Source organism: Cyprinus carpio, chromosome B9, assembly GCF_018340385.1.
Source record: "Cyprinus carpio isolate SPL01 chromosome B9, ASM1834038v1, whole genome shotgun sequence".
Taxonomy (NCBI): Eukaryota; Metazoa; Chordata; class Actinopteri; order Cypriniformes; family Cyprinidae; genus Cyprinus; species Cyprinus carpio.
In genome coordinates, this window is record NC_056605.1 from 14777710 (window position 1) to 14795170 (window position 17461).

At 45.5% G+C, this 17461-nt stretch overlaps 1 protein-coding gene across 1 annotated transcript in view; it reads left to right on the forward strand.

The window, feature by feature from the left end:
• Positions 1-17298, forward strand: part of LOC109098352 (parathyroid hormone 2 receptor-like) — an 80151-nt gene extending 62853 nt beyond the window's left edge. Inside the window, exons 10-13 of the mRNA XM_042731113.1 lie at positions 663-757; positions 2839-2977; positions 4229-4270; positions 16422-17298. Of these exons, the coding sequence (XP_042587047.1) occupies positions 663-757; positions 2839-2977; positions 4229-4270; positions 16422-16811 (666 nt within the window). The 3' untranslated portion in view covers positions 16812-17298. The remainder of the gene's footprint in view (positions 1-662; positions 758-2838; positions 2978-4228; positions 4271-16421) is intronic.
• Positions 17299-17461: the final 163 nt, after the last annotated feature.

Sequence of the window (17461 nt, forward strand, 5' to 3'; positions counted from 1 at the left end):
TTTAAAACATTTTTGTATACTTCTTTAGTCTTTTGAGGTGTTCATTTATCATGTGTGCACTACTTCGTATCATAATTCATGTGGTTAGGAAAGCTATGTATGTTTCTTCATTAATTATTCATGCACAGCCAAGCAATCTAAATAGCATTATTTGATTCCAAAACACTTTGTAGTGCATATACATAATAGAAAACGAAATAAATTAATTTCAGAATAAAGTTACACACCAAATAATGCATCTATATCTGAGTCCTTTTTGTATGTGAAATGCTGAATTGCAAACACCATAACTTAAATTGTACCCTTATGACCCTAACCCATATTTTCTGCTCCCAGAATGCAGTTTTTTGTCTTATTGATTCGAGACTGAGCTTAAAATCAGATGCACAGAGATCCCACTCATTATGATTAAGCAGATGGAAATTAGCATTTTTCAAAACATCCCTGCTCATTTGGGAAAAAGCAGCCATACACATCACTTAGCCGGTCATCTCCCAGTGACCCTTCTGTGACAGGCTTTATTGTCCAGATATGCATAATGGATAAAATCCTCAGTCCCTATTACAGTTTTAGAGTTACTCAAATTATATTTAGGCAGGAGAAGGGATTTTAGTAAGTGTCACCTTTTATACAGTTATTTCTCTTTGCTCTTTCTTTCTCAGCTGAACTTCTTCCTGTTTGTGAATATTGTGAGGGTTCTCGCCACCAAGATCCGCGAGACCAATGCAGGCAGATATGACACACGGAAACAGTACAGGTTTGTCCATTGACACTTCCACTGAGCCTTTTTTATGCATTCAAGTGCCTTGAAATTGTGAATTCAGTGTTATACCAGGCTAAATTGTCTGTGCTTTTACAGCAGCATCATCTTTGCTATAGACTACAAAGAATGGAAGCCCACCCTACAGCAACTATTATTTCCTTATGTAAATTAGGCAAAATCTTTCATCTGAAAGCTTAAAGGCAGAATCACCTGTGGCTAAGAGATGCGATAATATGCTTCCCCTACGGCTACACATTCTGCAGTTTGATTAGGATTGTGGTTTCCATCATTCCATCATGTGCTGAAATCAGTGTAGCATTGCACTGGATATTATAGATTTGATCTTGTTACATGCTGAAAGAAAATTTTTAGCTTCCGTTTTTGTCTGGCTTTGAAAAAAAATGCTTTTAGACCCTATAAATGCACATTTGGGTTTGGCATGCCAAAATGTTATTCTGGATGCTCCCTAAAAGAATCCAGTTTGGAGCAAACACAATGCCAATAGATGTCATTTTGTGTGACTAATAACAGTAATCAATTTGATCATTGCTGTCTCGCCACTAATTAGCAACATGAAGAGTCACAGGTGTCAGCTTGCACAGCTGGTAGAGCAGACGTAAAGACAAACAGTCATATTTGCAAACACAGTGAATAGTGCATTTTGCTCAGCCAAAGAGAACTTTGTAACAAATTCAATAGAAATAAATCTGTAATGCAAATGACCTTGAATGCTAGTATGTCACATCGTTTTGACTCTCATTTGGTACAACGCTCCTTTTACTGGAACACTTTGTTTGATCAAACTTAGCGTGGCTTCAATTAAAAGAGGATTTGTACCTCATGATCTTCCAGCATTGCTTTTTTCCAATTATTTTTCATGATACTTTTCATGACTAATTTGCAAGACATTTTAATCTGTCTGGAAGCAAGGCATAGCATTTAAAAAAGATCTTGCACTTGTCTTTATTCTGATTAAAGCCACACGGAGGTGTGTGGGATGTCATTCATCAAACACAGATTAAAGTCAAACTCGAATTCGTATTATTACTAGTGTCACACACTGTACTTGGCATCTTCGGCCAACACAAATACCTCACCGAGATCAAAAAGTGTTACATGTTGCTTGACTGGGGATATTTAAACAGTGGTCACATGGCAGTAAAGATTCTGTGTTATTATAAACAGGGTGAAACTGTGCATTTATATTACTTTATAGTGATATAAATGCATTTCTTTTTTCTTTTTGACAGTCTGACAAATAATGAAAAATCATCAAATGTCATCATTTACTCACCGTCATGTCATTCCAAATCTGTTTGACTTATTTTATTCTTTGGAACAAAAAAAGGAGATGTTAGGCAGAATGTTTACTCTTTTTGTGTGAAATCAAATAGGGACAGATGCTGTCAAAATAAAAAAATAAAAAATAAATAAAAACCCACACACAAAGTTATTGTGCCCTCTACTCCTAGTCGACTGAATCCATGTGACAACTTTGTAGTGAAGAGGATGATTCTTAGCAAATGATGATTTTAGTTTGTGAAGTCTTAGACATATTTAATGACTCTTTTATGATGCTTTTATACTTATATAATGCTTATATAACATCCATCCCTGTTTACATTATTGAAAATACCAGCCTGAAGATTCTGCCTAAAGGTGTGATTACATTAGTGAAACTTTGTAGCAAAATATGTCCATTGTCAGTATTAAAGCATGTGTGAGGCAGGTCAATTCCAAACCAACAAGCTTGGTAAACAGCAATTGGTAATATTGGTATATATTATATCATGTTGGTAAATGCAGCAAATTTGCATGTTTAAAATTCAACAGTCTTAAATCAAATGGGAAATCTGCATGGGGGAATTAGTAACCGAGTGTCCCCGTGCAATTTCCAATCATGCTGATCCATATGACATGACAACATTTTGTTCTCTGAAATTTGGTGTACAAAGGTAACTGCAAATTCATACAGGTTTGGAATGGCATGTGGGTTAGTAAATAACAGTTTTTTTTTTTTTTTTTTGTGAACTATCCCTTTAATTCATAGAACATTTTAATTTCTCTCTGTTCAGGAAGCTTGCCAAATCCACGCTTGTGTTGGTGTTTGTGTTTGGAGTGCACTACATTGTGTTTGTTGGGATGCCACACACATTCGAAGGTCTTAGCTGGGAGGTGCGGATGTATTGTGAGCTGTTCTTCAATTCTTTCCAGGTACTTGGAAATTATGCCTTTATTGCATCAAAAGTCTGCTAATGCAATCAGTGATCTCTGCAAGTCAAGATGCATATTTTTATTTTATTTTCATTTTGATAATCCAAAAATCATACATTCAAATTTGTATTTTAGCATAATTTATATAAATGTCGTGCATGTATTTTACATGATTTATTGTGGATTTGGTCACAGGTGACATGCGATTTTTAAAAACTGCTCTGGTAATGAATGTTTTTTTGTTTGTTTGTTTGTTTGTTTTTGCAGTAAAAATGATTTCTTGTACTATGAAAATACTCAACTACTGCAGAGGAACAATTAAGAAAAAAACTATGAAGAAATGTGTTTATAATATCATCACCTCATAAAATGTATATAAAAAGTCAATTTCTTTGCTAAAGAAATGAATGTTAATGTTCTCTTACAAACCTTGTAAAGCAAATGAGAAAAAGTTTGGTTTCTTTGGGAAAAGCTCAGATATTTAGCACTGATTGTACAAAATATGCACGGTAATAATTTAAAACTAGTTAATTACAAAGAAACATCGAACCACAGGTTTTGATGAGAATTTTGCTTATATGTAAATGCTTGTTGCACAAAATGCTAAAAAATAAAATGTTTAAGTAGCATGTAAGACAGAGAAATATATTGACCGGTCAATCCAATTCACAGCACTCCAAATAGGCTTGACATCTCATGACACACCATTGATTTCCGTTTGAGATGTTCGGTTGTCTTAAATGACAGGTGCTGGTTAGGTTAAGAGTCTTTTACCTGGAGCTTGATGACACAATTCAGTGCTTGTCCTTCACAAGAATACATCACTTCCCTTTACACTTGCAGTATCTTCAGAAACACAGCCACATTCACAGAACTGGGTAAATACAATAAAATAATTTAATTACATTAACATTTAATTTGTTTTTAGGCTGTTAAAAATATTATATATACTAAACAGAAGGTCAGTGTCAACTGTAACTAATTAGATACCTTATATAAAAATAATGATTCCAAATCACTGAAAACACTATTTGTGACCAAGAAAAAAACATGGACCAGTGCATAATTAACTGTGCTGTAATGTACGTATTATGAACATTTTCCAGAGATGAATAATTTTTTTCGTAATCACTGACTCACAACTAAACTTGCAAATGAAAATCAAAAGTCATTATTACCAGAGTCAGTAGTTTGAGACATTTGCACTGTATTGAGACTTCGCACCAACACCTATTTTTGTTTCTCCTCTAGGGCTTCTTTGTGTCTATCATCTACTGCTACTGTAATGGAGAGGTGAGCATCAGCAAAGCTGCTTTACAATAATAAGGGGGTTTTCACAGGATGTGCTATTGCATTCAGGATGTGCTATTGCATGCTTTTTTTTTTTCATTGTTTTTTGACACTTTGGCGGATGGATTGTCTCAATTTTTTTTTTTTTTCAGCATCAAGCATTTTTCAGGCCAAGCGCACACTCGTCACACATGTTAAGACTTCTTGCTGCTTGTTTTTTTGATGTGCTAGTGGACTAATTAACATAGACCACACTCTTAAATGTGAAGGTTCTTTATTGGATTCTATGGTTCTATGAAGAACCTTTAACATTCCACAGCATACCACAGCCATATCACCCTGCAGCCCCAAGACTGGTTACCTACTGTAGCTAAGCAGGGTTGAGCCTGGGTAGTACCTGGATGGGAGACCTCCTGGGAAAACGCTCCAGTTACTTGCATAACCTCGGTCCCCAGTGATAAGAATGTCATCAGAATCAGTGACTAAAGCGACAGCCATCGATTTGCGTGCAACTATAGCACGGCCAGTTACGCAACGCTCGTTCCCTTATCTCAGGGAACTGAGGTTACATGAGTAACTGGAGCATTCCCTATCAAAGATAACTCCCATTGCATTGTAATTGACACCTGCTTGGGGAATGTATCCAGTAGCGCCGTGCCATAAGCAGATGCAGAACTTAGCCTGCTTTGCGAGGTCAGCCCAGGCACACTTAGTGAGGGCTCCATAAGCCTGAGCCACAAGGAGACCCAAGAATTTTCTGAGGTCTATTTGAGATAAAACCGCACCTGCAGGGCAGGGACATCCAAATTGTAGAATCTAATAAAGGTAGATGGCGACAACCAGCCGGTGGCCGCACAAATCTCCCCAATAGAGATTCCACTGGACCAGGCCCAAGAGGAGGCTACCTAAAGGGCATTGCAAGCCAGCTGAGGCATAAGCCAGAGCTATAGCATCTACTATCCAATGAGAAATGCTTTGCTTTGTGACAGGCAGCCCTTTAGAGCGGCCTCAAAAGCACATAAAAAGCTGCTCTGATTGTCTGCCTGGGCCTGGAGAAGTTTTGTCATGCCCTGACATTTGTGCTTTTTTTAGTTTCTTATAAATATCTAAATGGCTAAAGTCTAATCTCACTGTAATCAGCACAAACTGGGCTATAATAATATGTGAGCAGCATGTATGTACATGATTGTGTTTTTGAGAAAAAAAATGTTATGCGTGGTTAGTGAAAAACTAAAAATGTTAAATCACTTGAATAAGGCAATAAAACACATACAGAAAATTGGTTCCCAGGAATTTTGAGAACTGGAGCTTGTAGACTAGAATTTTTTTTTTCTAAATGATGTGAAAATCATCTTGTTTTACTCACTTACAGAAAACAATATATTGATTTAAATTTTCTAAGACACTTTTTGTTGGTAAAAGTCATATGCGAGTAGGCGTCAACTATCATGAATTCACACCTGAGAAGACAAAGACCTGCATAATGAGCTGCATAATGAGCCATTCAGTCAGCTGTGTCACTGAGAGGGATGAGTTACAAGAAAGAATGTGAGGACTAAATAAATGTATATAATTTTATGTTTGTAGTTTATTTAGAATATATTTAGTTATCCCACAACATAATTTAATATTCACTTGTGAGTGCAGTTAAACAGTTTATTAGGAAAAATCAAAGCTGACTTTCAAACTGAATTTTTTGCATCATTACTCCAGTCACACAATCCTTCAGAAATCCTTTTAACAATCTTATTTTCTACAAAAAAAAACATTTATTGTTATTATTATCATTATTATTATTATTATTATTATTATTAATGTTGAAAAGAGCTGAGGGGATTTTTTTAAGGTTTTTTAGGGGGGATAAATTGAAAGAACAGCAATGATTGTTACATTTGTTACAGTTACATTTATTGTTACATTTATATTATTTACATCAAGCTTTTGAATGGTATAGTAGTGTATATTGTTATTGAAACTTCATAATATTTCACTTGATTATACATTTAGTCAGGAATTATAGTTTGGAAAAAGTCTTTGGAAAAAGTCTAACTAGTAAAATGTTTACACGTTATGTGAAAACTAGTACAAGTATATAAATAAATAAAAAGAGACTTACTCATGTTTATGATCTCTGCTGGATAAATTGCTTCATTCTTTTTTTCTGAGGAAATCCAAATCTCAAATCCTCAACCACATCACATCTTTCTGGGGTGAATTATGTCTTATTCCTCTCATCGCGAAGCAAACAGTAAAATAAAAAACAACTTGAAGAACAATCTCGCTGCGTTGTCTTCTGTTGTGTGTGGGCGTATTCAAAAGCCGCGTGCTTCAGTGAAACATTTGAATCTCAAAAGCTCGCTCGGCGCGGGGGCGTGGTCGCATTAGAAGATAATGAAGGGAGACGTGAAAAACGGACATCGCGTTGTTTTCATATGGATTACTTTATCACAGAATATTTGTTTTCAGCAGCACTTGTTTAGTTTAAAAGTAGACATGTCAGGCTTTCTATAGATATCTCTCTCATGTCTCTTCATTGAGTATTCACTGAGTTACAGTTCATTTTAATGACGCATTTGTATCTGAAGATCAGCGCAGACAAAGGCTGCAGACAGCACTCCTTGTTTGTTATCTTTATTTTATAAGTGCACACAAAGTTTTGTTGTTATTATGTCTGTATACACTGTATAAAATAGACCCTTTACAGATTCGATTGATGTATTGCTCTTATCTGTACGATCAAAACTGAAAGTGTAATTTAAGTTCTTTTCGGGGTTATCAGGAGAAAATACCCCAAAACGCATATACGCGTTAATCGACTCCAGAGGGTTAATGTTAACTCACAGTGCCTGGACAGGGCACAGCAAGTTGGGACCTTGTTTGCCATCCGTTCCAGGAAAATGACCTGGGCTCAGAGTTGAGAGCACTTTTGATAAATAACCACTACACGGTTGGAGAATGACTCTACAGTCATTGGGTCCAAAATCAAGGCAGGACACATACAAATACAGACAGGGCTTTCACATCCCCTACTCGCTTAACTGATGCCAGGGCCAAAAGCAGAGCACCTTCGAGTGTCATGACCCTTTAGCCGGCTGATTGAAGCAGCTCAAAGGGAGAGCTCTTGAGAGCTCTCAGGACTATAGACAAGTCCCATACTGGCACCATCCTAGGGCGAGGAGGGTTTAACCGCCGAGCACCTCTAAGAAACTTAACGACCAAGTCGTTTCGAGAGAATGATTTGCCACGATGGCTGCCATATAGACTTTGAGCGTGGAAGGGGTGTGCCCCTTATCCAGCAGCTCCTGCAAAAAGGTTAGCACGTGGGACGTGTCACATGATACCGGATCCTGGTTTAGCCTCTAAAATGGTATTAGTGACTCTCGCTGGAAGTTGGTTAGACATGAATCCTCCACAGTTCTGGCTGGGGATGCCAAATCTTGCCCTGTGCCTGCAAGAGAATGTCTCTCCTCAGTGGTATTGACCATGGTGCTGCAAATAGCAGCTGGACATCTCTGGAAACCAGACTTTGTTACTCCAGAGAGGGACCATGGGGAGGAGAGAGCACTTTGTGTTCCTGACTCACCTGATAACCTGGGGTAACAGGGCGATCGGAGGGAAGGCATACAGATGGGTTTTGGGCTAGTCATAGGCCAGAGCATCCCACTATCTTGAAAAATAGGTTGGGCAGTGATAGTTGTCTTCGGAGGCGAAGAGGTCGACCTCTACCCTGCCAAAAACTGACCAGATCATCTGAACCATCTGGGGATGTAGCTTCCATTTCCCTGGAGCTACATTGTCTTTTGACAACATATCTGCTCCCTGGTTCAGTCTGACTGGAAGGGGACGTGACCTGAGGCCGCCTTGGCCATTGATGTAGGCCACCACTGTCGTGTTGTCTGACAAGACCAGGATGTGGTGCCCCTTTAAGGCAGGCAGGAAGGTTTTCAGGGCTAGAAAGACTGCCATCATTTTCGAGGCAGTTGATATGTAGGCATCGCTTGCTGGTCGACCAGAAGGTGTACGCCAGGTTGCACTCATACAGCGCGCCCCAGCCTGAGCCTGAGGCATCCATAATGACCACATTCCTTCTGAAGGTCGTTTCCAACTACGTGTCTGACTGATACAGGCGAGAATTTATCCAAGGAGCCACAGCTTTGATGGGTTACCTTGACATAAAAGTGGCCCAGGCACCAGGCATGGCCTGTGAGTGATAAGCTGCCGTTCTGAGTCGGCTAGTACTAGCCAATCATCGAGGTAGTTTAATTTGCGGATTCCCATCAGAGGGAAAAGAGCCACGTCTACGCACTTTGTAAAAGTGCAAGGGGCCAGGGGCAGACTAAACGGTAGAATCGTATACGGATAGGCCACTCCCTCGAAGGCGAATCAAGAATGGTCTGTGACGGGGTGCTATTTAAATGTGAAAGTAAGCATCTTTCTGATTCACGGACAGAAACCAGTCCTTGGGGCGAATTTGCACGAGGATGACTGTCTGATTCAGATGTCTGAGATCGAGAATCAGTCTGAGCTTACCGTCTTTTTTGAGAACAAGGAAGTATCGGCTGTAGAAGCCTGACTCACTGCTCGCTAAGGGGACCATTTTAACTGCACCCAAAGTGGGAGAACTGACATGTGTGAATGTAGTGTGGCGAGGTGAGGATCTACACGACAACCGATAGACAGAGAAAATCCCCGAAGGGCGGATTTATTGACAACTTGGTGCTCTGAGTGAAGACAGTGCTCTCCGTAGTGCTGCAACTCCCTGGTGCCCTCTGTGTCTTGAGTGGGTGGATCCCGTGCGGTGCTCTCCTGGTTGGGGCTGACGGTCACACGCTGCTCTCTGTGATAGAGGAGGAAAGAGTTAGGCTCTGTGTCGGGAGACATTGCTCACCATACTGCTTTTCCTCCCCGGCTGAAGTAGACGCCTCTTCATGAGCTGCAGGTGCGGCCCGCTCAGCCCGTGACGAGCTAGTGCCGGTGATTTCACTGTGTTGCCAGGGCGACGCTGACGAGAGCGCTCGGGACACACGTCACACTCCCCCCCCAAGCGTCGACCTACGCCTGCGGAACAATGGGGAGATATGGGGAGGGTGGGGAGTGGAGCCTGACAGACCTGCGAAAGCTGCCCCTATCCTGGAGAGGCCGTCCGCGTTGGCGTTGGCTGTCCCCCGCCCGGTGTTGTACGGTGAAGTGGAAGTCCTGGAGCGCAAGGAACCACCGGGTCACCCTGGGATTGGTGTCCTTTGCGCGGGCCATCCACTGCAGTGGCGCATGATCTGTCAGCAGGGTGAACCGGCGGCCGAGGAGGTAATAGCGAAGCTCCAGGACTGCCCACTTGACAGCCAATGCTTCCTTCTCCACGGCGGCATACCGTTGTTCGGTCGGGGTCAGCTTCCGGCTAATATAGATCACCGGGTGTTCCTCGCCGTCCTGGACCTGGGAGAGAACGGCTCCTAACCCGGTGTATATAGATCACCGGGTGTTCCTCGCCATCCTGGACAAATCGGGGGGCTCGCAGGACTGGCTCCGTAGTGAGGGCTGACTTCACCTGCTGGAATGCCTCTTCCGCTTCTGGACTCCAGGCTACCTTCTCGGGTTGCCCCTTCCTGGTCAGATCTGTCAGGGAAGAGGTTAAGGAGGAGAAGTTAGGGATAAAACACCGGTAGTATCCCGCCAACCCCCAAAAAGGCTCGTACCTGGGTCTTGGTAGTGGGCCGCGGTGCCGAGAGGATAACTGTCACCTTATTTTCCTGGGGCCGGATGAGGCCGCGACCCACGCAGAAGCCCAGGTACTTGGCTTCGGAGAGAGCCAGGTGACATTTCCGGGGGTTGGCGGTGAGCCCCGCCCGGCGGAGTTCCAGCAGCACCCTCCGGAGCCGCTCTAAATGCTCCCCCCAGGTCTCGGAATGGATGACCACGTCGTCGATGTAGGCCGCGGCGTAGGTCATATGGGGCCTCAGCAGGACATCCATGAGCCTCTGGAAGGTGGCGGGTGCCCCGTGCAGGCCGAAGGGAAGGACCCGGTATTGCCAGTGGCCACTGGGGGTTGAGAAGGCTGTCTTGGGCTTGGCATCCTTAGACAGAGGGACTTGCCAATAACCTTTGGTGAGGTCGAGAGTCGATATGAACCGGGCCCTTCCCAGTCTATCCAGGAGCTCATCGACTCGGGGCATGGGGTAGCCATCAAATTCCGAGACCTCATTTAGGCGGCGGAAGTCGTTGCAGAACCGGAGGGTGCCGTCGGGCTTCGGGACCATTACGATGGGGCTGGACCAGGGACTCCGCGAGGGGCTCAATTACCCCCAACTTCAACATCTCCTGTACCTCTGTCTCGATTGCGTGTCGCCGAGCCTCCGGGACACGATAGGGGGCCGCTGCCGGACGATAACTCCTGGTGGTGTTCGGACTTCGTGCTGGATGACGGTCGTCCGCCCTGGCAGGGGGGAGAAACACATCCGAGAACTGACCGACCAGGTGCTGCAGTTCCGTCTTCTGGGCCGCGGAGAGATTGGGATCCATGCCTACAACCACGGGAGAGGTGGTGGCGAGGGCCGAGAGCTGGGGTCCGGTCCCCACCCAGCGCTTCAACAGATTTATATGATAGAGCTGCTCCTCTTTTCGGCGACCTGGTTGGCGCACTTTATAGGTGACGGGACCTACCCGTTCGGTGACCGTGTATGGGCCCTGCCAGCGTGCCAGGAATTTACAGGCGGAGGTGGGGACCAGAACCATGACGTAGTCTCCCGGCTGGAACTCCCGTGGTTGGGCGGCCCGATTGAAGAGGCGCTGCTGGTCTTGCTGGGCCTTGGACATGTGCTCCCGGACCAATGGCATGACCCTGTCGATCCGCTCTCTCATGGCCTTGATGTGCTCGAGGGTGGTCCGACCTACCGCCGGCTGTTGCTCCCAAGCTTCCCGGGCGACATCTAGAAGCCCTCGGGGGTTGGCGGCCGAAGAGGAGCTCGAAGGGCGTGAAGCCGGTGGAAGCCTGGGGCACCTCCCGGATCCCGAACAGCACATACGGGATCATTTGGTCCCAGTCGCGTTGGGTCCTCGGCCACGACTCGTCGCAGCATTTGCTTCAGGGTCTTGTTAAACCGTTCCACGAGCCCATCCGTTTTGTGGATGGTATACGCTGGTCCGGATCTGCCGGACTTTGAGGAGCTTGCAAAGGTCAGCCATGATCCGGGACATGAAAGGAGTGCCCTGGTCGGTCAAGATCTCCGCTGGTAGGCCAACCCGACTACTCAGTAGGAAGAGCTCCTGTGCGATGTTCTTTGCGGTGGCTTTGCGGAGGGGAATGGCCTCTGGGTAGCGGGTGGCATAATCCACGATAACTAGGATGTGTTCATGCCCCCGGGCGGACTTCGGCAGGGCCCCACCAGGTCCATCCCGATGCGCTCGAAGGGCACCTCTATGATAGGCAGCGGGATCAGCGGGCTGGGGGGAGGAGTATGTGGCGATGTCCGTTGGCACGTCGGGCAAGCTTGGCAGTACCGCTTGACATCCCCCTCCAGTCCTGGCCAGTTGAAGCGATCCCGGATCCGTTGCGCGGTGTTTTGAGCGCCGAGGTGGCCAGCCATCGGGTGGGCATGGGCGAGTTCCAACACCGTTTGGACTTTGCTTCGCGGTACCACCAGCAACGTCTTTTCCTCCCCCTTCGCTGCGCGACACAGTAAAGCAGGCCGTTTTGGACAACGAAATGGGGAGTGGGGTGGGGAGCCGGTTGTAAATCCTCTCCTTCCGCCACCCGCACTTGAGACCAGCAATGCTTGAGGCGTTCGTCCCCGCGCTGCTCGTTGGCGAGTGTTCCCCCTCCCGCTATCTGCTGGAAGACATCAAAGAACAGGTTAGAGTTTTGGGAGGGGGACTCACCTCCTCGCGGGCTGTGCGATGTCAGCAGCGCGGGGCGTCGTCGAGGGCGCCTTGCTGATCTCCGGCGTCGGTGGTCCCCGGCCCGGCTAGCAGGCTGTGTGCTGGATGTGAGGAGCTGATCAAACCCCGGCCAATCCCGGCCGAGGAGAACGGGTACCGGTAGGTCCTTTAAGATTCCCACTTCGACGGGCCAGGAACCAGGTGTCGCGGTGATGGTCACTCGCCGTGTCGGTACATGCCTGGTATCCCCGTGCACGCACGTTATCGCCAGCCGGGCTCTGGAACCGGTTCTGGGCGGAAGGACAGTTGGTTGTATCAGGCTTACCCTGCTGCCCGAGTCGAGGAGGGCGATGAGCGGCCGGCCATTGATATGCACCTCGGCTCGCGGTGCCTCCGGCGGCGGGTTGTGCACTGAACAGCCTGCTAGCCATATCCGTCCTGGGGGAGCGCGGCGGCTCGGTGGGCATCGGTTCGTCCTGGGGGCGGGAACCGCAGGCCTGCTCACGGGTCGCTGGGTGCCCTCCGGCGAGCGTCGCTCCTGGACCACCCTTCGGGGAAAAGGCGGCGCTCGCTCCCCTACCTCCCGGTGTTGGGCGGCCTCCGCCAGCTCAATGGCCTCCACGAGCTCGTCGAGATCGGTGGGATTCCTCATGCCAGCCGCCTGCCTCAACGCGCGGGGGAGGGCGCGGAGGAGTCGGTCGATCACCACACGCTCAGCTACCTTGTGTGCGGAGGGACCCCCTGTCAACAGCCAATGGTGGGCCAACCGGGTTAGTTCTGCCGCTTGGGCGCGAGCGGGCTGTCGAGCTCGATAGGCCCAGTCATGGAACTGCTGCGCCGCACAGATTGGGGAGAGGCCTACTCGGCTCAGGATTTCCTTTTTTTCACCTCTTCATAGTCCCGGCTTCTCTCCGCTGTCATGGTGAAATACGCCCGCTGCGCTTCCCCGGTCAGCAGCGGCGTGAGAAGTCTGGCCCACTCGTCCTCTGGCCACGCCTCCTATATTTGCATATACATCTCCACATCGTCGTGCGCCGTCATTCGCGGCATCAGCTGTACGGCTTGGACACGGGGGTCAGGCAGCGGCGTGCGGTGGGGCGGCGGTACGGAGGGCGGCGAGCTCGCGTTCGGCGTCTCCTTGACGTGAGGCCATGTGCTCCATTATTTGCTGCTGGCGGATGCTCACCTCGGTGAGGTGTTTAAGCAGCTCTTCCATGCCGGGGGGAGGAGCGGCCGCCTGGGGAAACAGAGCAGAGGGCACAAAAAACCAATGTCAACAAACAAAAAAAAACAAAAAAGAAAACAAAATGGGTGACGGTGACTTCCTCAGGGGTCGGTTGTCGGTGTTCACCTCACACTATGCCCGCATTCTCCACCAGTGTGGCGAGGTGAGGAACTACACGACAACCGATAGACAGAGAAAATCCCCGAAGGGCGGATTTATTGACAACTTGGTGCTCTGAGTGAAGACAGTGCTCTCCGTAGTGCTCCAACTCCCTGGTGCCCTCTGTGTCTTGAGTGGTGGATCCCGTGCGGTGCTCTCCTGGTTGGGGCTGATGGTCACACGCTGCTCTCTGTGATAGAGGAGGAAAGAGTTAGGCTCTGTGTCGGGAGACATTGCTCACCATACTGCTTTCCTCCCCGGCTGAAGTAGACGCCTCTTCATGAGCTGCAGGTGCGGCCGCTCAGCCCGTGACGAGCTAGTGCCGGTGATTTCACTGTGTTGCCAGGGCGACGCTGACGAGCGCTCGGGACACACGTCACACTAGGAAAAGAAATTTTGCTCTTTAAGGTATTTGGGTCAGCTATCAAAGTGGTAGTGTTTCGTGGCACATGCTGAACTGGCAAGACGTGCCATGGTAAAAAACCTCCACAGCTCAGAGATGCTAAAATGGGTGGGGAATGATCTTCTTCTTCGAGACCCTTAGCTAGGGCTGACGTTATCCTGCAGGGCTTTGAAGGATGCACTGCAGCTTTAAGCCCATGGCTTGATGGTGGAAGAAGTGAGAACATGAAGCCTCTGTGAGTGCAGCCTCTGGGTGGGTGACCCCCAGACAGGCGACACACTCGTCGTGACCATCAGTTTCATACAGTGGGTCCTTGCACGAGCTATACTCACGAAGCGACATTTGAAACAATGCGCTTGAGAGATTTGCTCAGAAAATTTGCTTTTCCAACACCAGATGGCTGCAGGGGAACTCCTTCCACTGCAGTGGCTTGGTTCGATGGCGGGAGACCAGGCTGAGCTTCTTGCTTCAGCTTCATCGCAGTGTCAGTGAAGAGAGGTCTCGTCACTGAAGGAGAAGATTCTGATGGAATGGCGCTCCGGGCCAACTTATATAGCAGTTGGCTCTTCCCCTTCTGGCAGGCTCGAGCGCCATTGGTTTGTTCAACTACGTCATCCAGGTGGATGCTGCACACTGGTGGTGGTTGAGAAGAGATCCCCCCATATGATTGTAAAGCGCTTTGCATGTACAGCAGTACATATTAAAGCGCTATATAAATGCCTCATTCATTCATTTATTAATTCATTCATAGAACCTTTCCATTGCACAAAATGTTCTTTATAGTGGAAAAAGGTTCTTTAGAAAACAAACAGGTTTGCAACCTATCTGTTCACTGTATGGTACATTTATGTACATAATAAAAATGATAAACTGTCAACATTTAAATGTTTTTTTTTTTTTATTGTAACCTGGCATTTTCTTCTCATCTCATCATGCCTTGGGATAGTCTGGGCTATGAAGGATCCATTTGTTGTATCCTTTATGGCCAGGGAAATAAAAAAGTGCATTTCAAGGCTGCATTTGAATTTGGATGAAGCCTCAGTTGCAGTGGGTTTCAAGTGATTTGGCAAGGCAGGTACTGATGTTGCCTACATTCTGGGGGTGTCTGCACACTAAAAACTTAAGCAAAGCAGGGATGTGTTTGGTTAGTATGTGGATGGGAGGCCTCCTTGAGAAAGCTATGTTTTTTCTTGGGTGTTAGTGAGGCCAGCAGGGACAGCTCAACCAGCAGCCAACTCAGTCTTTCCGATGAGATGTTAAACTGGTCCTGACTCTCCAAGATCATTAGCGATCCCAGGTAGTTCTCAAAAAAGTGTAGGAGTAAAACCCTGGCATGCTGGCCAAATTTGCTCTTTGGTATCCATCCATCATAGCTTCCTACTCATGCTTATTTAAACTGATTGGCAACATCACTTGGTCTCCACTCCACCAGTAGCCAGTGTGTGGTGGGCGTTTTGGCACACAGCGGCTGCCATTGCTTCAGCCAGGCAGATGCTAGAAACTGGTGGTGTTAATGGAGATTCCACCACCCATTAAATCACATTGAATGTTGTGTAGATTAAATAATATTATTAATTTAAACGTATTGTACGAGTGCTTTACAACATATATAAGTTTTAAATCAAGACCAATCAGAACAAGCTGTGAAGTTTTAAGTGTTCTTCATCCCAGCTTTCGGTAGACTGTAGTTATTTAATCTGTTTTGTTCGGTCTAGTTGTTGAATGTCTAAATAAAGGTTGTGCAAAATTAAGAATTGGTGAATTAGCTCCTTTTTAATTCCTGAGTGTGAATTTGAATTGAATTGAATTGAATTGAGGAAGAAGAATTTACTGAATAGTAATTTAAAGAAATTCATAGGTAATGCATTCAGGGAAATGAAGATTATTTCACCCTGGTCCACAAAAATAAGTGTATTTACTATTAAAGATAATATATGAACTAAACAGTAAATATATTAAACAAACACACAAATAAATAAATAAATAAATAAATAAATAATCTGTAAAACTTCTTGCAAAATGTACAAACCAGCCAAAATGTAAAGTTTACTTTTCTAGCTAAGTAAAATTTGTTGCATGAATTTTTCAGTTCATTTTAAATCTTCTTCCTTAAATACATGTTTGAATTTTAATTCTGCGTCTTGTTGCCTTCCTCAATACAAATTTAACTGAAATCCAGTAATTGAATAGGAATTTAGGAGAATTTTACAATCACTAGGATCCATTTCCCAATACTTTTAATGCAGTGAGCAAAACCACAATTGGTGTGGGCTACACTGTAGATCATTTTTTAGTGCTTTGGTTCAAAATACATTCAATAGCTACAGTACATTGTATTACAAAACAAAACATTGTATTATGTACCTGTTGTTATTGTTTTTTAGGTTATTGTTTTATGACTAACAGTGTATTGAAATCTGCCTTATTGATTGTATAAAAAAGTTACTGTGCAATTCAACATCCAGTGTTCTTTAGCATCTAACTCTGATCCACAGGTCCAGACTGAGATCAAGAAAACATGGACACGGTGGAACCTAGCATTTGACTGGAAAGGCCTGGTGGTGTGCGGGAGCTATCGCTATGGCTCTGTGTTGACGGGCCTTAACAACAGCACCAGCAGTCAGTCCCAGCTGGCTACCGGCGGCCCAGGCTCCCGCTCCACTACGCTCTTCTCCAGCCGAGTCTACCGCAGCAGCGGAGGGCCAACTGTCAGTGCCCATGCCACACTGCCAGGCTATGTGCTCAATTCAGATGCTGACAGCTTGCCACCATCCATACCCGAGGAGCCAGAGGACAGTGCAAAGCAGGTCGATGACATCCTGCTAAAGGAGTCCATGCCCACGAGGTCCAGCAGCGGCCTGGAGGACGACGAGGAAACTCTGTAGATAATGATGCGGTGGTAGTCAGCTAAATTGGGTGTAATAGCACACAGGGAATTTGTTAAAGAGCAAAAATGACAGTTCATCACCTGCAGCGTACACTGCTTTGGGTGGCAACAGCACCTCTACAACGGACACTTCCTGTTAAAGCTGTGACACATAGTTTGTTTTTGTCATGTGCAGACAGATTGATATGTTCAAGGCAAGATATCGCCACGCATCACTATAACAAAAAAACTGTTTACAGCAATGGAAATGCTGATGGATAAAATTTCTGGTTGCTTCATGCAGAGTTTTTTTTTATTTTAAATTTTTGAAAACTGGTTTCTTAGAACCATGATGTCATCAAGATTTTAGTCAAAAGCATGACTTCCAGACATTTGTGTAGACTGTGGAAGCAATGCTCAGGATAACTGATATTTATTAAGGACTATTGAATGTTGGGGGGGGTAAATTTATTGAGGTTTCCATCGTCCTTATTATTCCATTTCAAAGGGAAAAAATTAATAAAATTTATTTCAAATGCATATAAAATCTGACAGTGTTGTTTTAGTTCTTGAATGAGTTATCTTCCATTTCACCGACATAGCATCATGGCAGATTGAGACCAGAAACCCCATAGCTGCATTGATTTCAGGTTCACTAGCAATCAGTTG